General features: G+C 36.1%; 1 protein-coding gene across 3 annotated transcripts in view; it reads right to left on the reverse strand.

Annotated features, from left to right (window-relative positions):
* NKAIN3 (sodium/potassium transporting ATPase interacting 3) overlaps positions 1 to 26,329 on the reverse strand; it is a 735,379-nt gene that overhangs the window by 381,111 nt on the left and 327,939 nt on the right. For all 3 annotated transcript variants that reach the window (XM_019032975.4, XM_063709253.1, XM_055349332.2), the window contains exons 2-3: positions 17,678 to 17,815; positions 7,548 to 7,628 (exon numbers count right to left, since the gene is read on the reverse strand). In XM_019032975.4, coding sequence (XP_018888520.1) covers positions 7,548 to 7,628; positions 17,678 to 17,815 — 219 coding nt within the window. The remainder of the gene's footprint in view (positions 1 to 7,547; positions 7,629 to 17,677; positions 17,816 to 26,329) is intronic.

The raw sequence follows: 26,329 nt of genomic DNA on the forward strand, positions 1-26,329 counted from the left end.
GGCCCTAAAGAAGGCCCTAACCCAAGCCCCAGTGGTAAGCTTGCCAACGGGGCAAGACTTTTCTTTATATGTCACAGAAGAAACAGGAATAGCTCTAGGAGTCCTTTCACAGGTCCGAGGGACCAGCTTGCAACCCGTGGCATACCTGAGTAAGGAAACTGATGTAGTGGCAAAGGGTTGGTCTCATTGTTTATGGGTAGTGGAAGCAGTAGCAGTCTTAGTATCAGAAGCAGTTAAAATAATACAGGGAAGAGATTTTACTGTGTGGACATCTCATGATGTGAACGGCATACTCACTGCTAAAGAAGACTTGTGGCTGTCAGACAACCATTTACTTAAATATCAGGCTCTATTACTTGAAGGGCCAGTGCTGTGACTGCGCACTTGTGCAACTCTTAACCCAGTCACATTTCTTGCAGACAATGAATAAAAGATAGAACATAACTGTCAACAAGTAATTGCTCAAACCTATGCTGTTTGAGGGGATCTTTTAGAGGTTCCCTTGACTGATCCAGACCTCAACTTGTATACTGATGGAAGCTCCTTTGTAGAAAAAGGACTTTGAAAAGTGGGGTATGCAGTGGTCGGTCATAATGGAATACTTGAAAGTGATCCCCTCACTCTAGGAACTAGTGCTCAGCTGGCAGAACTAATAGCCCTCACTTGGGCACTAGAATTAGGGGTAGAGAAAAGGGTAAATATATATACAGACTCTAAGTATGCTTACATAGTCCTCCATGCCCATGCAGCAATATGGAGAGAAAGGGAATTCCTAACTTCCGAGGTAACACCTGTCAAACATCAGGAAGCCATTAGGAGATTACTATTAGCTGTACAGAAACCTAAAAAGGTCTTACACTGCGAGGGTCACCAGAAAGGAAAGGAAAGGGAAACAGAAAGGAACTGCCCAGCGGATATTGAAGCCAAAAGAGCTGCAAGGCAGGACCCTCCATTAGAAATGCTTATAGAAGGAACCCTAGTATGGAGTAATCCCCTCCAGGAAACAAAGCCCCAGTACTCAGAAGAAGAAATAGAATGAGGAACCTCACGAAGACATAGTTTCCTCCCCTCAGAATGGCTAGTCACCGAAGAAGAAAAAATACTTTTGCTTGCAGCTAACCAATGGAAATTACTTAAAACCCTTCACCAAACCTTTCACTTAGGCATTGATAGTACCCATCAGATGGCCAAATTATTATTTACTGGATCAGGCCTTTTCAAAACTATCAAGCAAATAGTCAGGGCCTGTAAAGTGTGCCAAACAAGTAATCCCCTGCACTGCAGGCCATACATTTCAAATCTTGTATCTTTAAACTCCTTGTTAAGTTTGTCTCTTTCAGAGTCGAAGCTGTAAAACTACAAATCATTCTTCAAATGGAGCTCCAGATGCAGTCCATGACTAAGAGCTACCGCAGACCCCTGGACAGGCCTGCTAGCCCATGCTCCGATGTTAATGACATCAAAGGCACCCCTCCCGAGGAAATCTCAACAGCACAACCCCTACTACACCCCAATTCAACAGGAAGCAGTTAGAGTTGTTGTCGGCCAACGTCCCCAGCAGCACTTGGGTTTTCCTGTTGAGAGGCGGGACTGAGAGACAAGAATAGCTGGATTTCCTAGGCTAACTAAGAATCCCTAAGCCTAGCTGGGAAGGTGACCACATCCACCTTTAAAAACGGGGCTTGCAACTTAGCTCACACCTGACCAATCAGAGAGCTCACTAAAATGCTAATTAGGCAAAAACAGGAGGTAAAGAAATAGCCAATCATCTATTGCCTGAGAGCACAGTGGGAGGGACAAGGATCAGGATATAAACCCAGGTATTGGAGCTGGCAATGGCAACCCCCCTTGGGTCCCCTCCCTTTATATGGGAGCTCTGTTTTCACTCTATTTCACTCTATTAAATCTTGCAACTGCAAAAAAAAAAAAAAAAAAAAAAAAGAAAATAGCCCCAAAAAACCCCAAATGGTGAAACAGATTAACTTGTGCTAATGACACTCTAGATACTCATATTTTACAGCTAATGGTATACTTTTTGGAGAAGAAATTCAGCAAAATGTATCAGAAGGCTTTAACATCTCCTGTTAAAGAAAGAGCAGAAAAAAAAAACTATTCATGATTGATGTAATATTAAACAAAATTTAAAAATATTAACCATGACTTTAGTAACAACATAAAAATGTTTTTCATTAAGTCCAATTTTTAAAAAGTCAGTATGTCAATTTTCTCTATAGTATTATCTCAACAATAATAAGAAAAACAGAAGAGAAAAACCATGGAAACACAGCAGAATGAGAATAAACTGGAATCAAAATATTCATGGCAGTGGTCTTCAAATGTTTGAAGCAAAAATGGTGTTTCTTCTTGTCTTTCTAGTTTCTGCAACTTATATATGTAATTTATATTTTTTATTATGAGAAAAGAACTCTAACCAAAAAGAACCCTTACCCTGTTGACAAAAAAGAAGAAGCGAAAGGAAAGGAAAGGAAAGAAGGAAGGAAGGGAGGGAAGAAAGGAAGGGAGGAAGGGAGGAAGGGAGGGAGGGAGGAAGGAAGGAAGGAAGGAAGGAAAGGAAAGAAAGAAAACAAAATCTAAAGTCATTGTCTATTTCCAGTAGAACAAACTATTAAGACTGATAATAACTACCACTTCAAAATGTAGAGAAATGTAATGGGGAATTAAAAAACAGTCTTTAAATACAATCTGACTATAGATGCTTCTGCCATGTGACAGAGTGACATTTCTCATCTGCAGGACAGAGAGCTCATTTTTAAGGAAAACATTTGGTTGGGCCTTTGTAGATAAGGAAAGTAGCTTGGATTAGTGAGGGAAACAAAAAGGTAGAGCTGATTTGATTTGACCTATAAAGGAGCAAGAATTTTGTTCTTAGCAAAGAGCCTGGGAGTGAAGAGAAGGGAAGATCAGGTGGTGACAAACAATTCACCACCGTGTGGAGTCCCTCTTGGCAGAATGGCTAATGAGGAATTTCCTGGAGAGATGGCCAAGGATTGCTAAAGTATAGATGTCAATTTAATTCTTGTCTATAAGGTGGTATCAGGATTACGTTAGCTCACCAAATTAGTTGTGAAATGGTCCCTCCTCCTCTATTTTCTGTAGGAGTTTGAGTAAGATTAGCATTATGTATTTCTTATGTTTGATAGATTGATCCTGAGCAAGGACCTCCACCCTGACCTTTTTTTTGAAGTCCTGCAAAACTCCAAGCAGGGAAATAAAGGAAAACCCCAAAGTTTTTTTGAACAGAAATTCCAAGCATCTGGCTAGCCCCAGAGGTAATTAAGTAACTTGCTAAACAAGAAGGTAATAGTGGCCTTAACAATAGCCAAGGAAGTTAAAGCTCCAGGGATGTTTGCTTTCCCTATAGAAACTAAAGACAACATCTGAACAGACCCCCACTGAGGATCCCCACCTAACAGATCTGCTAGTACACAGAGCTCAGATTTGGGGGAAGTGAAGACTAAACTTTAACTATTGCCTTTTGTTCTAAGTTTTTACCTGAGAGGCTTGCAGAAAGTTACTCCCTCTAGCAAGGTGACATTTTTCTACTAACCCCAAAATTTTTAAACAGAAAATTCTGTTTCCTTAACCAATTGCATACCAGTTGTTTCTGTTTTGATTTTTTTGTAGAAATATTTTAAATTATAAATTCATGGCTATCAATATTTTTGATTGTTTAATTTTTTTCTATTAATCTTTTAATTTCTGTTGAATCTGTAGTTATGTCACTTCTTTCTTTAATGAATTGATAATTTGTATTGTTTCTTCTTTTTTGGATCAACCTTACTACATGTTTGTTAGTTTATTAATCTTTTCAAAGAACCAACTATGAGATATTAGTCAAATTGCTCTTCTTAAGATGGAAGTGTATATCACTGATTTTTAACTTTTCTTTTTTTCTAATAAGCAACTTAAATGTACATTTCTTCCTCTAAACACTGATAGGAATTCATCCACAAAGAAGATTTTTTTTTAATTATGTACTTTAATATTGTACTTTTATTTTTCAATTTTCCTCTAAATTTCTTCTTTGATTTGTGAATTATTAACAATTATAAATTACTCTTGTATTTGTGGTGGGAGAATATTATCTGTATTGTTTCAGTCATTCAACATTTACTGAGACTTGCTTATGGCCCAGAATGCCATCTTGGTCATTGTTCATATGCACATGAAGAGAAAATATATCTTGTAATTTTAAGGTAATATCCTCTATATGACAGACACGTTGTTTGATAGTGTTGTTCAAATATTTTATTTTGTACTGAATTGTGTCTACTTTTTCTCTCAATAAGCAAGAAAGGAGTATTAAACTCTCCCCCTATGTTAATGGATTTGTCAATTTCCCCCTTTAATATTGCCAGTTTTTACCTCATGTATTCTAAAATTCAGTTATTTGGTGTAGTTTTGAATTATTTTGTCTATTTAATACATTGACCCTGTTATCATTGTAAAACATCTGTTTATCTCTATTCATACTCTTTATTTGAAGTCTACTTTTTTTCTGACATTAATATGACCACAGAGGTTTTCTTCTGATTATCGTTTACATAGCATATATTTTCCATCTTTTTAATTTAAATATATGTATGTATTTATGTTTAACGTGTATTTCATATAAATAACGTTAACTATTGTCATTTTAAAAATCAATTGTTCTAATCTCTGTCTTTAACTGGAGTGCTTGGTCTATTTACGTTTCATATAGTCGTTGACATGGTTGTGTTTTAATCTACCATATCATTATTTGTTTTTTATTTGTAACATCTGCTTTGGTTTCTTACTGTTTGCATTATTTTTATTTAGTTAGTTAATTAGTTATTTAGTTATATTGGTTACTCTATGGGAGTTGTTCTCAAGCTTTTTGGCCTCAGTTTCTTTCTATACTCTTAAATGTTAATGAAGATCCTAAACAGCTTTTGCTTATGTGGATTACATCTATCAGTATTTACCTTACTAGAAATTAAAATGATCTTTTTAAAACACAAGAGTATGCAGCACTGTCAGCCTGCCCAGCATTGTAAGAATCTCAGTTTCCAGGCTCTCCTGCCCATGAGACAGCTCACTATCTTTCAGGTAAGACAGGACTGCTGTCACTCCATGAATGCAAATTGTCAGCAAAAGAACACCTTAGCGTACAAATGTGCTATTCATAGGCCATGTCTGTCATTGTAATAACACCCCAATCCACAGGGAGGTTGTGGAAATCACTCTGGATCCCATTTTTAAAGAAAGATTCACTATCCCAGAATGTATATTTTGGACCAAATTGACAGTATAGGGAGGTTTCTATTAATCTATCCGAATGGATAATTCCAAGAAGTACCTTCATGAACTAGCAGGAGATGGAGAATCTAGAAAGTTAGTATATAAACCAACTCATATGGACGACGAGTTTCCTACACAATGGAACGAACCTGGAAAAGTGGCTGGTATTTGTGTTTGTCAAGGGTCCTTAACTTTGCTTTATTTTCAAAAATAGATTTCCCATAGACTGGAATTGAGGCTAAACTGTGGCTAACAAGGGAGATGTTACCAGTCTTTGAGGCAGTAAATAGGAGACCAACAGAAAATCTTTAGGATGCTCCTTTTGGAGTCATCTATCTTTTTAATGACCTAGAATACTTGGTTGACTGCTTAATGGCATTTAAATAGGTAACAAAATGAGTAACCAGGACTACTATGTCCATGTTTTCAACCTTGTCCCCAAAGAAATGAGATAAAAACTTTTAGACATGCACATGGATATTAGAAAAGCAGTTACAAAAATTCACAAAAATAACCTTGAGCAGCAGTGGGAAATCAGAGTTATATGAAAAAAATGACTGCTGATACTTACTTATTTGTTTTACTACTTCACAGATTTGTTTCAAAGCTTACCTGAGTTACCACATATCATGTGTATAATAAACACTGACTACTATTATTATTGGGAAATCTGGTCTTATTATTTTTCATAGAGACTCCATGGAGCCAAATGATTTGCCTCAGAGTTCACAGTTAATAAGTGTTGAAGACCAGATTTGGACTCAAGACTTATGATTCAAAATTCAGCCTTCTTTCAAAATACTATGAAGCCAATTCCATAGGACAAATTTCTCTGGTCTAATTTATCCCAAATTAGTGTATATAGAAGAAAAAATAATTTCTACCCAGTGAAATAAAAAATATGATTAAAATGACCATTCAAATCGCAAGATACAAAATGCAGTGAGTTGAAAATGTTGTGCTTAATATATTATTTGCAATTATTTTATTCATAAGATTTGCATTTGAAAATTACTTCATAATCTGCATTTATACAATATAACTGGGCATTAATTTAATTACTTTTTTATATCTTAGAAATTAGTGGTGAACTACAATCGCTAGCACAATTATTTAAGTGAGATGTTAGTCCAAATATACTGAACTCAATATTGGAAACATTGCTTCTGGTTCCTGAATACAGTTGCCAATGTGAGAAAATGGTGACAAGTTCTAATTACAGTTATTATAGTGGAGAAGAAAGAGTAACCACCTCTGGAGGCTCTGGAAAAATCCTTCAGGGATTTTTGCTGCTTGGCTGAATCAAACATGTTTTGTTATCACAAGGACTTCAATGGCACCTAAGAATTCTTAAAGTATCCTTGCTGCTCAAGACACATTTTCTAAAATCTAAGCCACAGGTGCATTACTTAGAAAATTTGAGACTGTTATAAAGCAGTAGAATAAGTTAGTATAAATATATTTGATAATGAGAAGTTTTAAAATATGACAGCTTTCTTATACTTTTTGTAATACTGTTAAGTTTCTTCTCTATAGTGAAAATTGTGCTGGTTCACACAAAAACTGTTTAAGAAACACAACTAGAAACTTAAGTTGTTCTTACATTTGGGTGGTGAGACATTTTTGAAGGAGGCATAATAAAATCATGTGCTTTGCTGACAGTTCTAGACAGGCAGAAATAACATGTGTATCATTGCTGCATTAAGACAACTGTCTTCTGTGTGATTAAAATTTCAAAATAGGAATCACCACGCTGATGCATTTACTTCTTAGTAAACATTTAATGTAAGAGTTTTGTTCTTGGTCAATTTTTTCCAGAATTAATATTCCAGCAAAGATAGAAACTTGCCATTCATGTCTGTTACATTAACATCTTCATCAATCTCTTTTCCTACTTTAAACACAAGCATGTTCAAAACCATTTTCTACTTAATATTTAGGCCTGCAGTCACTATGATATTATGTCTTTTTAAAATGGACATGAGGATACACTGTAAGTTCAGTCCCACTTCAGTATAACAAACTAAACCAGAAGGCAGTTGTTTTGAAGTTCCATTATATTAACACACTCCTAAGATCATTCTTTCCTAAGTGGTACCTAAAGTCTTCTTTGAATAGTATTTTATCATTCTATACACACACATACACACACACACACACACACACACACACACACACACACAATATACCTATATATGTATGTAGTCACAATACTTAGAAGTGTACTCATTTTAAAGTGTACTTTAAAAGCATGATAAACTCACCTTTGAGAGTCCACCTACTTCCAAATAAAAGCAGATAATGAACACATTCCAGGTGACCCAGAGGGCAGTCCACACTGTATACTAGATAGAAATGGGGGAGGGAGAAAGAGAAGAAAAATGTGGAGATGAAAGGCATGTATATCAAATAAATCAATAATAAAAATGTCAATAAGTCTGTCTTCTGGGAAGAAACTGACGGAGCGCTCAGAAAAGAGTGCTCTCTATGTGGTCCCCTAAGCTTTCCAGAAATTAAAAATTCAATAATTTCTACTGCTTTCAGTAGACACCAACAAAGTTAGATTTACTTTTAAAGTGCTTTGCTGGCTTCCAGGTACAAGTTGAACCAAAGTGTTGATTTGATTTCTGTTTTCTGAGTATTATCTTTTCTAGGGAACACAACTATGCAAATCTTCTGTGAGCTCTCTATCATCTTTAAGTTACAGTATAAAACTGTCACATTTTAAGGAATATTTATTGAAACCTAGGACTGAAAGAAGACCATGTTTGAAAAAAACATGCGTGGAGTACAAAATTAACAAACTTTCATTTGTTGGACTATTTTATTAGTAGAATGTGTGCCTCTAATATGATCATATAATAAAAATATAACCATATAAAATATTTTAAAGCAGAGAAATTAATAAATAGGATTAAGAATGAGGAAATGAATAACAGATTTTCATATCTTCCAGTCATATCCAGCCAACAAATTTTAAACCTACTGGTCTTACTGATTAATTGATTTTATTAAGATATTATGTATTAGGAAATACCTTCTCCCAGAGTATTAGTCAGTCTTAATTAAGGTAGCCCTAGATCGAGAGACTCATCAATGGAGAATCAATGATTGGACTATGGCTCCTCTCATCCAGTCACTTTCTTATGCAGACAAAGAAATTGAGGCCCAGAAAAGTGACGTACAGACCAGCTAGGATGACTGAGGATAGTACTTACTGTAGAACACAAATAACATATCAAATACAACAGTTTGCCTATTCGTTTTATTTTATCACAAAAATGAATGAATTCTTAATGTCTTAAGTAGACTTATTAATTTAATTATTGTTTTCTATCAGTGATTACAATCATTGCATACTGTTTCTAAATTAAAATAAATACTGAAATCATTTATTTAGCTTATTCTATGCTGTGCCAAATAATAGAATTATAAAATTTAGACTCTGTGTAATATAGGTATGTTACTAATAGAAACTTTATCAGAAGCTTTTAACTATTTATTAAATTCAATTTATATTTTGTATTCTGTCATTTATGAATTTTTAAAATAATCTCATATAGTAGTATAGTCCTATAATTGGTTACATTTAATGTTCCATCATATATTTGTTTTTCTGAAAGGAGGTTTGCTTTCATTTTTAAGATAATACAATTATAATAATGAGTTAAAGCTCAAAAATCACTGGAAATTTAGTTGGAAAACATGTTAAAAAGTTAAGATAAGTAAAAATATATAGTGAGATTTTTGGTATATGCAGGTATTGCTGATGCTGTAATATATTCTGTTCATAAAGTCTTCTGGTAAGAGTGGACTTAGTAAATTTTAAACTTTCAGTAAGTTTTGAAGCTCTTGCTAGCAAGATGGCATCTAGTGTTTGATATCTTCCATTCTAAATAAATCTAATTATAAGTATATTGAAATGAGGGAGCAATGCTAACCTCTAAGTCAAGAGAAAAAAGCCATTGAAAAAGATTAGGAAAAGAACATAAAACAAAGCAATATTAAAGTAAGGCAATAAACTAAATTAATTACAAAACCATATGATAGGACTTAATTATTGGGACTAATTCCTAAATACACAGGTATTTTTTAGTGAATCAATTCATAGTTAATAATAAATGCATAATAAAACACATCTATTTAAAGATCATAGCACAAACTTGGTGACTGAAGTATATTCAGGATCTCTCACAAGTTGTAATCTTGATGCTACTTCTGAACTTGCAAAGGCAAAATTACCAGGCTATGTAAACCTCAACTGTCAGTTCCTACATTTTTGACAATAAAAGGGTTATTATCCTGGTGCTTTCTGTGTTCCTGGTATTGTGGTAAGTGCTTTACATATATCATGTCATTCAATCATCACACTAAAACCGAGGTAGAGGGATAATCATTTAATCACCTATTTAGTGTCAGAGTTAGGATTTGACACCTGATAGTTTGATTTCAGAGCTGGGATGCTTAAGCATACAGGGTAGGCTTTGTTTTAAAAGATTTTAGTAAAAGGATTATAGATTCACGGCAAGATAACCAGTTACCAAATTAAGCAATTTGTCAAATGACCAATTCACCAAATTACCAGTTTACCTCAAATTTTTATTCATATATGTTCTATAATTGGCAATTTATTTTAGAATGACAGTATCTTTAGTATTTTACAATTAGTGTGACATGCATAATATGGAATTCTTGTGTTGTTTGTTTTAGCAATATTGCATAATATCTTCTAGTACATTTACATTACAAGTTTCTTCTAATAAATTTGTGTTTCTTTGCTGAGAACAAAGAAAATATATATTTTTGATTTTTGAATTGTTATAAGGTATGAAGTATACCTTAATGTGCACTTGAGACACAAATCTGATCATGAGTATAAAAGGAGAGAGATAGCTAGAGATACAAATATGGCCATAGAAATTTAGCTAGGCAGGAAGCATTGGGATAACCAATGGCCAAAGAGACTGCCTACCTTCCCTATCTTCTTTTTGAAGTGGGTTATTTCATTTATAATTCAACTGAAGCAATAACTTAAAAAATAAGACTCTCTATTTTTAAACAAATACCCTTTGGTTATTATAAAGCAGGCTTACATCATGTATTTAGGTGTATTAAATATACTTGTAGTAAAGAAAGCTTTTCAATATAAGAAAAAAATCACTCTGCATAATCTCTCCATCTCTCTTCTACTTTGCTTATGTTTAGTATATACATTTTAAATCCAGATCCACATAGACAAGACCTATAATAATGAAAAAAGAATGTTTATGCATTCTATGTGGCTTCCTAAATATATCCTAGTTTTACAAGGATATTTCAGCATTTTTTAATGGAAATAAACTTTGGACATCTTCCAGTCTATTTCTTCCCCATCAAGCAATTAGTTTATAATATGAATTATTTTTACTTTCTGAGCTTATTTTCTAATTACGAGAAAGACCATTCATTCATTCTTTCATATACACATAAATTTGCTATAATATCATATACAATATGCTAGACTTAAAATAAAAATGTAGAGTAAGTTTCTTGCTCAGTCATTGTTGTAACATTTTTTAGTAGAGTAAAGGGGAAAAAAAGACATATGAACATCTCAAACATTTGTCCAACATTTACTCTGTGTTAGGCTATAGTAAGCAAGTCACATACATTATATAATTATTTAAAATGATATATGGGTCAGGTTTTTCAAATGAGGTAACTATGGCAAAAGGAAAGCAAACAAACATCCCAAGGCTTCACAGCCAATAACTGGTGAAGAGGAATTTAGGTTTGACATTTACCAATTGAATCAAAACCTAACACTCAACTTCATGTTGAGCAGTGACTCTGGAATGGGATTTATGCTGACATAGCAGAAAAATTTTGCTATATAACAATTCAGATTAAAATGAGTTGTCCTTTGCACATGAGCATTTGCATAAAAGTCCAGATAACTAAATTGTGGACTTTTCAAATTCACTTGACGCTTTACAAATTTTTAAAGGCAGTTTTGAGCTAATTTTAATTTCAAGGTTAATCTTATTTCAAAAAAATGTTAAACAAATTTGCTAATTCATCTGCATGTGAGTTAAAACCTGCTTGATTAAATTATCACCCATGAAATAACGAAGATTTAAGTAATTCTAGGACAAAAATCTTATTTTTAAATTTACAAGTAGAATAAAACATATTTGACCGAGGAGTAAACAGATAGGAAATAACTGATTCTACAACAATGCTTTGTGATGGGTAAATATGATTTCACTGCTTCATACTGTCTATAGCCAAAGAAGCACATAATGCCCATTCAAAACGCAAGACAGAACACGGTATTCCCCTAAAGCAGGGGTTCCCAATCTCCAGGCCACAGACTAGTACTGCCTGAGCTCTGCCTCCTGTCAGATCAGCGTGGCATTAGATTCTCAGAGGAACACAAGCCCTATTGTGAACTACCCATGCGAGACATCTAGGCTGCGGCTACTTATGAGAATCTAACTAATGCCTGATGATCTGAGGTGGAACATTTTCATCCCAAAACCAACTCGCCCAACCTCTGGAAAAATTGTCTTCCATGAAATGAGTTCCTGGTGTCAAAAAGGCTGGGAATGGCTGCCCTAATGTACACATTCCACCTTGCACCTTAGCCAAAATACTTTCATGAGTAAAGGAGTACTATGTGGCAAAGTTGTTTTTGTATTCTAAAAATAAATACAGAAATAGTAAATTGTACCTTAATAGTGTGATGGTACCTGGAAGGGAATTATTGATCTTTGATTCTGTGATTTGGGGAGGTTTTTCTAATAGTCTTTGCTGAGAGGCCTCCTCAATTATAGTGGCAGGAGCTCGCAACACTACATCTTAGAAGAAAATAAGTCTTGAGGAGTAAGTCAGCTAATGGTAGGTGCAGGTAGCACAGCACATACTATTTTATCATATAATTAATTCCCTCAACCAAGTTCAGGCTGAGATAAGCAAGGCAGTACATTGCTGTCATGTTCTGAGATTTTAAAAAAGTCCCTGTCCATTCCATCTTGTAAAATCCTTTCATCCAATAACCTTTGATTCATTTATTGTTTGCCCAATCAAGTATTAAGCATATCTAATGGTCTGTACATACAGGAATTGGCCTAGAATACAGGAATAGGCTTAGAATACAGCAATAGATGGGCACAGTTCTGCCTTCCAGGAGTACGCATTGTTGAATGGGGCAAGACAGGTAGCGAAGCAATGATGACAGCCGGGTAGGGTGCTGGGGTAGAAAGTTACCAGGATTTACAGTAGCAGAAGGGAAGAGGTACTTTCCCTTGCATTCAGTGGTCAGGCAAGGCCTGTAAAAGGTGACCATTTAATTGAGGATTATTAAAGGTTTTCCAAGAGGATAGAGAGATTAAGGCATTCCAGGCAGAAGGAGCAGTATGTGCAAACTGAAGAGGCAAAAGCAGCATGTGGTCTTTGGAAAACACAAATCATTCAGCGTGGCTGGAACGAGGTAGGCAAATGGGGAATGCAGGAGGTGCTGGAGAAGTAGATAAAGAAACAATTTTCATAAGCTTTGATTTAGACTCTAAGAGTTTAGAAAAACTAGTCACTGGTGAGCTTGAGCCTCATGGTCCTTTACCCAAAACATTTTCATAAAGGTGATCAATTACTTCAACTCAACTGTGATGAACCCTGTCTCTTGTCCAAAATGGCAGTAAATTATCTGTGTTTTTGTAAAACTAGAGCTCTATTAAATTGTCTCAGTGAACATACATATTTTATTAATCTCTGCGTGAGCACTTAGCACATACCTGGTGCTCCAAAGTGTTTGTTATTTTGAAATGGATTAAATTTAATTGACCTATCTGTGTGGTGGTTTGGCCAATAAAGGAAGCCAATACTAAAAATAGAAGAAGCAATTTTGAGAGAAAATCTCTTGCAATGAAAACGCTCTTTCCCCTCACAGTGAAAAGTCAGTATGGATTTCTGCTCCAGAACTCTTCTCACTGCCATTGAAAAGCCGCTGCCTCTAATGGGACATATGCCACATTCATTTTCAGTTTTTTTAAATATCAGAATTAATTCTAGGCCACCAGTTGTAGCTTCAAACCAAAGAATTTATGACAACAACTCAAAAATGAATTAAAAAAAAAACCTTCCCAAATAACAACATGCTCTTTTTTAAAAGGCAATTTTTGTGAACAGATTTCCCATACTCATAGATTAATGATTCTTTAGGTACTTTTATCAAATAGATAATTTATACCCATATTAGAATAAGAGGTAATCTGGAGCTTCATAAAGGTAACAATATCTGACTGGGAGGTAGGCCAAGACTGTTTCCTATATCACAACTTATACTGACAATGGTAACATTATCATCTGGAATCTGCCAGTGAAAGCAAAGCACAGATAATGCTCTAGCAGCTCCTTGAACCTAACAATCACAGGCCGGTACACACCCAATTCTGCTGCCCACTACCACCTGTGCTCCTTGGGCTAGTCACTCAATCTTTCTGACCTCTTTTCTCATCTGGGAAATCAGAGAAGCTAATACATGCCCTGTAGGATATTTATGAGAATGAAACCTAATAACATGCATGGACAGCTTTCACACCAATTTGTTGCTTTCTTTCTCTTCCCTTCCTGAGAGAGGATCCTGAATAAGATAGCAAATAAAATGAGAGAGAATTGGTTGGCATAACCCACAAAAAGAGACTATCAAGATGAGCAAAAACATGGATTGTTGGTCTTGTTGATGCTTTCCTTTGAAGATTCTGAAAGACCTAAAACTGCCTTCCTCTACACACAGGAGGGAGGAGGGAGAGAGGGAAGCAAAGGAAAAAGTACCAGCAGAGAAGTGACAGCAGTTTCATCACGGGTGGACTCTGTGAACTAGTAGGACGCTAGATAGGAAAAATAATCAATAAGTATGTACTGAGCACTAATTACATTCTATGCTCTCAAAGAACACTTTGCCTAGAAGACATAAACATGAACAAATTATAAAACATACTCAAGACACTCTAGAGGTGAAGGAGCAGAGAGTGATTCACCATTAACGTGTATGGAAGAAGGTATCCATGAGAGACTGAGGAAATATTGCTAGACAGGGACACAAACACCAGGCAAGGCTACCAGAGCATGAGGCTGGTGAGGCAGGTGCAGCAGGAGACCCATGACACTGAGGTGCACAGACTCTCAGCCCTCCTGGGTCTCCACACCTGGCTCAGGCCTTCCCCCAGGCCTTGCCCCACTGATGATCTCATTCCTCTTCACTGCCATTTACTCACCTCTAGAGAGCCCCGGAACCTGCACCTCCTCACTCCTTACATGGTTAGTGCCTGCAGAGCAGGGCCTCTGACATTTGAAGTCTTTCCTATTTTTCCAAACTTAGCACAGTATAGGTCCTCAATAGATGCTTAATGAGTAAATCAGAACTGCTCTGATAGTCCCCCTTCTATGGGCCTTGTGGTGCCTCCGGCCCAGACCCCCCTTCACTCCCTTCTTCCCTTGTGGACTCACTCTCATACTTGTCTCATACTTGTCTCATACTCGTGACTCACTCTCATACTGAGAGCAGACCTCAGCTCTCAGCTCCCTGCAGGGTGCCTAACCCCATTGCCCTGCTACAGGCAGATACCCCATTAGACATCTCATGGCTAGAGTGCTCCTTCGTATCACTTATCGCAGTTGCAATTTAACATTTATGTGGACAATTGTTTGATAAAGGCACAGCTCTCTTCATTGCACTGTAAGGTAAGCACCCAGGAAGACAGAGAATGTGTCTGTCTGTTTTTGCTCACCAGTATAGTCCACACCTAACACAATGCCAAACACAGGGTAGAAGCTCAATAAATATGTTTTGAATTAATAAGTAAAAGAAAAAAGGGAGAAAGAAAGTTAGAAAAGAAAGAAGTGAGTAAAGGAAAGAGGATGGGGAGAGGAAGGGAAAGAAGAAGGAAAGAAGGAAGGAAGGAAGGAAGGAAGGAAGGAAAAAAGGAAAGAAGGAAGGAAAGACGGAAGGAGGGAGGGAGAGAGGGAGGGAGGAGAGGAGGGAGGAAAGAAGGGAGTGAGGTTGGGTGGGAGGGAAGAAGGAAAAAAGGAAAGAGGGAAGGAAGAAAAGAAGGAAGGGAGGGAGGAAGGGTAGAAGGAAGGGAGTGAGGATGGGTGGGAGGGAGGAAGGAAAAAAGGAAAGAGGGAAGGAAGGAAAGAAGGAAGGGAGGGAGAGAGGATAGAAGGAAGGGAGGGAGGATAGGTGGGAGAAAGGAAGGGAGGGAGGGAGGCAGGAAGGAAGGAAAGAAGGGACGGAGGGAGGGAGGGAGGCGGGGGACAAAGGAAGGGAAAAAGGAAGAATGGTTAGACATGAGTTTGGTCAAGTACATCAGGCAAGAATATTCTTAGATCTTATCCAGCTAAGGACCCAGTGGTGGTTTTAAGCCAGTAATTTAAGAAAAGTACAAAGAGCAAATTGGAAGGGAGAAAGGTAGAAAATAAGAGGCAAAGTCTATCTATAGAAGAGAGAAGGCATAAGCCTCAACCAAGGCAGCAGTTGTGTGAATAGTGCATACGGTTAACATTTAGAGGGCAAAATCACCAGGACTAAATGTCACTGGTATTTACCTACAGCTTCATTCTCTGGAAGCCGTCTATGGTTTCAAAGCCACCAGGCATTTTGTTTCGCAGCAGAACACCAATATCATAAAACAAAATGTCTGTAATGAGTAAAACTGCTCTATATTCATAGTAACAAACTAGAACACATTTAGAATTCGATAATAGCTTGATTATGCATGTTATGAAAGCATCTTAGGCCTCAAGTCCAACTCCATGAAACCCCCTTCTAGGAGATTGTGTAGTTACTTAGCAGAGGCTACTTTTATTTTATTTTATTTTTTTATCTTTTTATATTTTATTTATTATTTTATTTTATTTTATTTCATTTTATTTCATTTTATTTTATTTTATTTTATTTCATTTTATTTCATTTTATTTTATTTTATTTTATTATTTTTTTGAGGCAAGGTTTCTCTCTGTTGCCCAGGCTGGAGTGGAGTGGCATGATCATGGCTTACTGCAGCTTTGATCTCCTGGGTTCAAGCGATCCTCCTGCCTCGGCCCCCCAAGTAGCTGGGACCACAGGCCCCCCAATGTCTGGCTACTTTTTGTATTTTTTTGTAGACACGGGATTTCTATAAAAAAAAAAAAAACCCTAGCTGCTCTTGAACTCCTGAGCTCAAGCAATCCTCCTGCCTCAGCCTCCCAAAGTGCTGGGACTACAGATGTGAGCCACCGTACCTGGTTGAGGCTATTTCTAAGAGAAGGAAAGTAAAGCAGAAATTGTTTAACCCTGGCAGCAAATTGAGAGCTATCAAATGCTCCCAAGGCCATTTGAATGCAGTCTATTCAGTTACCTATATCTCTGTGAAATGGTGAAAGAAATAAAAAAGCCAAGTTTAAAAATCAAAATAGAGAATGGATTAACAGAGAAAGATTATAACTTTATTATTTTCCACAGGTGGAATTAGATTATGTCAAAATGGAAAGATGGCATGTTTTTAAGTCTATGATTTTCTTCTAGTGAGGCAATGTCAGTGTATCCCAAGAAAATATCTAGTACTTCTACTGAACACTGTATATTTATTCAGGCTTAATGAACATTTTAAAGTATGTTACTCCAACTTACAATACGTACATATGCTTATTATTTCTCACAACCTTCTCACATGGTAGCCTACAGTAATGAACTCTTTTATGTTATAGAAAAGACAACTAATTACTGTGAATAACTTCCATTAGATTGTGGGTCACAGCATACACCTCATTAAACTGTCCTATAATGGAGTGTGTGCTGACCAAGTTTTGGATATATGTTTCAAATTCATCTTGACAAACAGAGAAATATTCAATATCAATCTGTATGAAATGTTAGGGATGTGTACCAAATATCCATCCATACATGCACTTGTAATGTCCTAAATCAATTAAAATTAAAATACATTATTGTTTTCAGTGATTAAACAATTATGCTAGATAGATTTGTTTTTTGGAGTTAGTGACAAATGTCACTGAAAGTTATGATAAATTAATGGTTAATGTACATTGCATCTAACTATTCTATTACCAAGACTACAAGCAGACCTCCTACTTTATCCAACCACTATTTTGAATTTCCTTGTAAAACTTGAATTCAGTTACACTGTGAGTGACACCATGTCATCATACACTTTTGAGCATGTTTTGATCTGACTGTACAACATTCATTATTTTGTATTTTCCACAGATAATCACTTCTTAACAAAATTTAACATTTGAGGGCTAGAAAAGCAATGCCACATTATATCAGAAGGGGCCACTTAGAAATATTTTATTTATATTCTTATAGAAATTTTGAATTGTTTATATGAAGCGAAATGATAAAAATAAGACTTACCACCATTATGTATCGAGGTCTGTACTGAATGGTCCCAAACAAACCCAATATGACAACTATTATGTGTAGAAAATTTCCAAGAATAGGCGCCCACTGGAAACCAAGGAAGTCAAAGATCTGCCTCTCTAATGCTGAGACCTACAACAAAAAAAGAAAGCTCATTAGCATTGAATCGAAGCATCATCATACTATTTTAATCTTTATCTCACGGCTGGAGGAGTCTGCATATTCAACTTCAATCACATTTTTTGTCACCGTTATCATTAGAATTTTCATTCTTATTTCATGTGCTGTTTTATGCACCTTCTCTCAAAATATACAAAGATAGTTTTGAGCGTTATAACTTCAAGTATAATTAGATTTTAAATCTATCTGGAGAGTTAGAGATACACCTCTTAAATCATTTTCTACAGTAGAAAATCCAGACAGATTTTTTATGTTTTAAGCTCATCATTATTATTTTTATATTAAAAATTATGTTTAATTATTAGGGGTACATCATAGGTATATATATTTATGGGGTACATGTGATGTCTTAATATAGGCATACATATGTAATAATCACAGCAGGGTAATTAGAGTATCCATCACCTCAAACATTCCTCTTTTCTTTTTGTTAGGAACATTCCAATTCCACTCTTTTAATTGTTTTAAAATATGTGATAAATTATTGTTGACTATAGTCACCCCGTTGTGCTATCAAATACCGGATCTTATTCATTCTATCTACCTCTATTTTTGCATTTATTAACCATCCTCATTTTATCTTTTCCTCGCTCCCCTTCCCAGCCTCTGGTAACCATCATTCTACTCTCTATCTCCATGAGTTCAATTGTTTTAAATTTTTGCTCCCACAAATAAGTGGGAGAACATGTGAACTTTGTCTTTCTGTGATTGGCTTATTTCATATCATTATTTTTAATAAAATGATTGGCTTAGTATAACATAATTGGATCAAAAACAAAGAACTCCAGGCTTGTGACACTAGAACTAGTATCATTTTGGAAAAAAACAAAAAACAAAAAAAACCTTCTACCTATCCCTGCTTTCTTGTCTGAAATATACGTTAGCCAAATCTTGTCTCTTTCTTTTCCTTTCCTTAGATTGCCGATGGTGATAATGACTAACCACCTGTTCAAAACGAAGCTTACTCATTTACTTACTCTGGGCTCAAGACTCTGATCTAAAACTAGAGTTAACCCCTTTGAATCACATTTTATTGAGATCATATACCTACAAGAAAATTTATCTTGGATTAGATAGCATCCTTTTAGAATACCAAACAGAAATTATGAGGTAGTTACAATTTTAGACATGCCAGAGTTTATTATATTTGTATTACATACATCTACATTTTAAAACAATTATAAAATGTGTCAATATATACACAACAATTTATGATGAAACAGATGCATTTCATATGGTCCAGTGAATACCAAAAATGCCATTATTATGTTCTAACAGTATTTCTTGTATTCTACATCGAAAAATTTTACAATATCACCTGCTGCATTTGGACACGAATCATTATACATTTCAGGCATTTTTCTAGTTTTGTATTGATAAAATAGTAATTCTAATAAAATGATCCAGTGATTAGCCATACTGATGGCACTGGAAACTGCAGCTTTGAAATGAAAATGGCTCCCTGGGTATTTTTCTAGTTATGTGGCAGGTGTATGCTTGAATAGCTTTAATTTCCTTGGACATAAAGAAATGTCCTCTATCCAGTAAGCTGAATTTACCTTGGTTAAGATTTGCCTTCAGCAAGCGGTGGAGGAAAAGAGAAGAGAGCGAACGCCTAAAGAAAACCACAAGAGATCCACATTCATTTCACGGGTATTTCCTGATCATGGAGTGATATGATTCAGGATACATTCAGGATTCATCTCTTGAATCCATAAATGTTCAGACATGGCTAAAACGCAAAATATCAGAGCAAGGTAAGAAGCAACACAGTGTTTTCAACCTCCTGCTTGTCTCTGCTTGTGACTCTAATTAGTCCCCAGGAACCTTTCTCTAAAAATTAGTTCCTGGGAACTTTTCTATGCAGCATTTTATTTATAGGCCCATCAGTGATACAAATATGTATTTTTTAAATGTCCAAACATAACTAAAATACTAAAAAAAAAAAAAAAAAAGGGAAACCCTGAAGAGCAGCTGCAGGCCATTCATTCAGAAAAACAAAACAAAACAAAAAAACAAAAACAAAACAAAACAAAAAAAACCCACGCTATTTTAAAGCAGTTGCGCATGACAAAAAGCTTTAAGGTGAACTTTCAAAGAGAAAAACTCATTTTCTTTTCTGTCAGTAGATGCATGGATAACATTCTCTTTTATGATATTAAAGAAAACACAGGTAATGAAAGGGAAGCCAAATTAATGCCACTTATGAGAAAATACGCATTTTATATTCAAGGCACTCTCTCTATTTATTAATATTTATTCCCTGAGAACTTAAAAAAATGAATTAAGGTGGGAAGAAATAAGAGCACAAATAAAAAGCCATGAGAAACAGAGAAGGGAGCATATCGAGAATACAGAGAAGGGCAGCTGTAACAACTAAACAAACTGTGAAAACTAGATTTGAGTATTATAAATTTGAAAAGGTAACTAACAACAACAAGGCTTCAAAAATAAACAAAGCACCATTGTATTTTTTACCTAATTATTCTATCTAACTTCCATTTTAGTTATTTAGCCATTTTGTTTACTGGCTAATATTTTCTCTCTAAATGTCATAATCTCTAGAGACACCACTTTTTGCCCTTGACTGTAATATTTATAATAATGACCCAGAGACTCCAAATAAGATGAAATTATATCCAAGTTGCTTTGTTAAGTCAGAAAATGGATGAATGTTCTTTAGAAATATCTCTGTTAAAATGGCTCTAATCTGTGGTGTTGGGGAGATGCTAGCCTTGGTTGAGGGGGCAGGAGGCATCCCTTCCCCATTCTATGGTCAGTGAACTTAAGTTGGGAACTTGATGTCTGCCATGATGGGAATATTTGCAAAATGGAAATCAGAAAATGCTGAAAATTAGAATTTGTTTATATGCATATTTCGAGAACCTATGTTAAACTTTTACCTGCACACCACTGAATATGGCACCTAGAAAACAGTGGTTGCGATTCAGAAAAGCAGTGGAAGGAAGTCACTAAATTGTAATGTAGCATAAATAGAAAGCATTCAGTCCAGATGAGGGCAGAAGGATAGAGGACTGAAAGAGGATCTCTGCAGAGATGCCCAAGCGAAGAGAATGAATGAGACCTTTACAGAACTTGAGTTTTAAAAAATGTAGAGAAATAAAGAAAATCTAAAGGCAGTAAGATGCTCCAGAGAAGGTGAAATCAGCAGACCTAAAGAAAAATGCATCTTTTGCTCATTTTTTGATCAGATTATTAGATTTTTTAATAGAGATGTTTGAGTTCCTTATATATTCTGATTTATTAACCCTTTGTCAGATGGGTAGTTTGCAATTTTTTTCTCCCATTCTGAGAGTTGTCCCTCCACTTTGTTGATTGTTCCCTATGCTGTGCAGAAGCTTTTTAACTCGATATGATCCCATTTATCAATTTTTGGTTTGGTTGCCTGTGCTTGTGGGATATTCCTAAAGAAATCTGCCCAGTCCAAGGACCTGGAGAGTTTCCCTAGTGTTGTCTTCTAGTAGTTTTATAGTTTGAGGTCTTAGATTTAGGCCTTAAATCTATTTTGATTTAATGTTTGTATATGGCAAGAGATATGAGTCCAGTTTCATTCTTCTGCATATGGATACTCAGTTTTCCCAGACCCATTTATTGAAAAGATTGTCCTTTCCCCAATTTGTGGTTTTAGCATCTTTGTCAAAAATTAGTTCACTTTAGATATATAAGTTTATTTCTGGGTTCTCTGTGCTGTTCCATTAATCTATGTGTCTGTTTTTATGCCAGTGCCATGCTGTTTCAGTTACTATAGCTCTGTAGTACAATTTGAAGTCAGGTAATGTGATTCCTCCAATTTTGTTATTTTTTTTAAGGATAGCTTTGGATATTCTGGGTGTTTTGTGACTACATATAAATTTTAAGATTGTTTTTTCTATTTCTGTGAAGCATGTCATTGGTATTTTGGTAGAGAGCACCTCAGATCTGTGGATTGCCTTGGGTAGTGTAGACATTTTAACAATATTGATTCTTTCAATCCATAAACATGGAATATCTTTCCATTTTTTGGTGTCCTCTTAAAATTTCTTTCATCAATGTTTTATAGTTTTTATTGCAGAGATCTTTCACATTTTTGGTTAATTCCTAGGCATTTAATTTTATTTGTAGCTATTATAAATGGGATTACTTTCTGGGTTTCTTTTTTAGATTGTTTGCTGTTGGCATACAGAAATGCTACTGATTTTTGTATGTTGATATTGTATCCTGCAACTTTACTAAATTTGTTTGTCAGTTCTTATATTTTTGGTGGAGTCTTTAGGTTTTCCCAAATATAAAATCATATCATCTGCAAACAAGGCTAATTTGACTTCTTCCTTCCCAATTTGATGCCTTTTATTTCCTTCTCTTATCTGATTGCTCTAGTTAGTACTTCTGGTACTATGCTGAATAACAGTAATGAAAGTGGGCATGCTTGTTGAGTTCCAGGTTTTAGAGGAAACACTTTCAGTTTCTCCCTATTCAGTATGATACTAGCTGTGGGTCCGTTGTATATGGCTTTTATTTGTTGAGGTAATTCCTTCTACACCCAGTTTTTTTTAAAGGTTTTTATCCTGAAGGGATGTTGAATTTTATCAAATGACTTTTCAGCATTAATTGAAATGATCATATGGTTTTTGAGTTACTTCTTGAAAGAAGACATATAAATGGCCAACGGGTATATGAAAAGGTGGTCAACATTACTGATCATCAGAGAACTGCAAACCAAAACTACAATAAGATATGATCTCACCTCAGTTAAAATGGCTTATATCCAAAAAACAGGCAATAGCAAATGCTGGCAAGGGTGTAGAGAAAAGGGAAACCCTGTACACTGTTGGTGGAAATGTAAATCATTACAACCACTATGGAGAATGGTTTGAATTTATTTCTGGGTTCTCTATGCTGTTCCATTAATCTATGTGTCTGTTTTTATGCCAGTGCCACACTGTTTCAGTTACTATAGCTCTGTAGTATAATTTGAAGTCAGGTAATGTGATTCCTCCAATTTTGTTATTTTTGTTAAAATAAACTAAATAAAATAAATTCAAAAAACTAAAAATAGAGCTACCATATGATCCAGCAATCTCACTTACAGGTTTATACCCAAAAGAAAGGAAATCAGTATATCAAAGTGATATCTGTACTCCCATGTTTATTGCAGCACTATTCACAATAGCCAAGATTTGGAAGCAACCTCTGTCCATTAACAGATGAAAGGATAAAGAAAATGTGGCACATATACACAATGGAGTACTATTTAACCATAAAAAGAATAAGATCCTGTCATTTGTATCCTGTCATTTGCCAGAGCATGGACAGAACTAGAGGTCATTATGTTAAGTGAAATAAGCCAGGCACAGAAAGACAAACTTCACATGTTCTCACTCACTTGTGGAGCTAAACATAAAAACAATTGAACTCATGGAGACAGAGAGCAGAATGATAGCTACCGGAGGCTGAGAAGGGTAGTAGGGGTTGGAGGAAGTGGAGAGGTTAATGAGTACCACAAAAATAGAAAGTATGAACAAGGTCTAGTATTTGATAATACAACAGGGTGACTATAAGTAATAATTTAATTGTACATTTTAAAATAGCTAAAAAAGTATAATTAGATTGTTTGTAACACCAAGAATGAATGCTTGAGATGATGGATACCCCATTTATCTTGATGTGATTAGCACACATTGCAAGCCTTTATCATAAAATCGCATGTACCCCATAAGTCTATACACCTACTATGTACCCACAAAATTAAAAATTAAAAGCTTAAAAAGAATGAACAAAATAAAATAAAACTTGAAAATCTTAGATACTTAAAAAAAGAACAGTGGAATTATTTCTAAAAGAAAGCTAAAGTAGTTAAGAATCTGTACACCATAAAGAATAGGATGAAAATAAACATCTTTTATTAAAAAGTTACAAAGTAAAGGCAATCAGGATCTTAATAAAAAGGAAGAAAAGAAGGCAGGAAAGAAAGAAGGAGGAGAGGAGGGAAGTAAGAAGGAAAAGAAGCCAAATCATATACATAATGAAAGCATGGTTCAAAAATACCAAAAAATTAAAATGAGGCATGATTTTCATGTAAATTGAAGAAACCATTGAAATAGCCTTGCTGAGTGGCACAGCACAGGAAACATTGTAGTTGCAATTGAGGAATGAAACCCTAGCTCATGCTAGGTGCTGCATGAAAAATATTTCACAGTCATTATAACTGTTTAATTAGATTATACCTTTAAGAATCAAATTGTAAAAAACTTCAATGTCTTCAGTATGGTTATTGAATAAAATATTACTGTTATTTGACCATATGAAGTATATCTAAGAGAGGTTGGAATGGGCTGAATGTTATGTGTCTATATTTTGTATGTCATGGCAAGGAGGAAGGGGCATGTTTTAAAATTCTTCCTGCAGAGTCAGGTGTTTTCTTATGAGGCTCCAAGGTGAAAATAACATTTCCTGCAAGTCTATGAATCATTAGCCATGCCCCACATTAACGACCTATACTCCCAGTAACGCAAGAAATGTCCCTGCTTGCTTATTTCATCCTCAAGCAATGTATATAGAGACAAATGGGAGTGCCTCTAAAATACAATGTTTCTTATTGACACATTGATGTGGTTTGACTCTGTGTCCATACCCAAATCTCATCTTGTAGCTCCCATAATTCCCACGTTGTTGGAGGAACCTAGTGGGAGATGATTGAATCATGGGGACAGGTCTTTCCTGTGCTTTTCTCATGATAGTGAATAAGTCTCATGAGATCTAATGGTTTTAAAAAGGGGAGATTCCCTGCACAAGCTCTCTTCCCTTGTCTGCCATCAAATGAAATGTGTCATTCACCTCCTGCCGTGATTGTGAGGCCTCCCCAGCCATGTGGAACTATAAATCCAATAAACCTCTTTCCTTTGTAAATTGCCCAGTCTCACATATGTCTTTATCAGCAGTGTGGAAACAGACTAATACAGTAAATTAGTACCAGTAGAGTGAGGTGTTGCTGAAAATATACCCGAACATGTGGAAGCAACTTTGAAACTAGGTAACAGGCAGAGGTTGGAACAGTTTGGAGGGCTCAAAAGAACACAAAAAGATGTAGGAAAGTTTGGAATTTCCTAGAGACTTGTTGAATGGCTTTGACAAAAATACTGATAGTGATTTGAACAACAAGGTCCAGGCTAAGGTGGTCTCAGAAGGAGATGTGGAACTTGTTGAGAACTGGAGCAAAGGTGACTCTTGTTATGTTTAAGCAAAGAGACTGGCAGCATTTTGTCCCCTTGAACTTGAGAGAGATGATTTAGGGTATCTGATGGAAGAAATTTCTAAGCAGCAAAGCATTCAAGAGGTGACTTGGGTGCTGTTAAAGGCATTCAGTTTTGAAGGGAAACAGAGCATAGAAGTTTGGAAAATTTGCAGCCTGACGAGGCAATAGAAAAGAAAATCCCATTTTCTGAGGTGAAATTCAAGCCAGCTACAGAAATTTGCCTAAGTAAAGAGAAGCCCAATGTTAATCCCCAAGACAATGGGGAAAATGTCTCCAGGGCATGTCAGAGGTCTTCATGGCAGTCCCTCCAATCACAGGCCTGGAGGCCTAAGAAGAAAAAGTGGTTTCATGGGCCGGCCCAGGGTTCCTACGCTGTGTGCAGCCTAGGGATTTGGTGCCCTATGTCCCAGATGTTTCAGCTATGGTGTAAGGAGCCAACATACAGCTCAGGACAAGGCTTCAGAGGGTGCAAGCCCCAAGCCTTGACAGCTTCCATGTGGGGTTGAGCCTGTGGGTGCACAGAAGTCTAAGAAATGGGGTTTGGGAACCTCTGTCTGGATTTCAGAAGATTCATGGAAATGCCTGGATGCCCAGCAGAAGATTGCTGCAGTGGCGGGGCCCTCATGGAGATCCTCTGCTAGGGCAGCGTGGAAGGGAAATGTGGGGTTGGCGCTCCCATGCAGAGTCTGCACTGGGGTACTGCCTAATGGAGTTGTGAGAAGAGGGTCACCATCCTCCAGACCCCAGAATGGTAGATCCACTGACAGCTTGCACTGTGTGCCTGGAAAAGCTGCAGACACTCAACATTAGCCCACGAAAGCAGCTGGGAGGGAGGCTGTACCCTGCAAAGCCACAGAGGTGGAGCTGTCCAAGACCACGGCAACCAACCTCATGACTGGCCATCATGGTGAAACTCCTGGTCTACTAAAAATACAAAAATTAGCCAGGCATGGTGGCTCTTGCCTGTAGTCCCAGCTACTTGGGAGGCTGAGGCAGGAGAATCACTTAAACCTGGGAGGCAGAGGTTGCATTGAGTCAAGATTGCAACACTGTACTCCAGTCTGGGCAGTAGAGTGAGACTGTCTGAAAAAAAAAAAAAATAAGCCTATTTCAATAACCCAAGACTTATTTGAAATGGCCTAGGAAATACCAATTTAGCTAATAAGAATATATTTAGAGCTTTTAAATCACACTTTAAGGAAAGAATTGATTCT

This window comes from Gorilla gorilla, chromosome 7 (assembly GCF_029281585.2).
Source record: "Gorilla gorilla gorilla isolate KB3781 chromosome 7, NHGRI_mGorGor1-v2.1_pri, whole genome shotgun sequence".
Classification (NCBI taxonomy): Eukaryota; Metazoa; Chordata; class Mammalia; order Primates; family Hominidae; genus Gorilla; species Gorilla gorilla.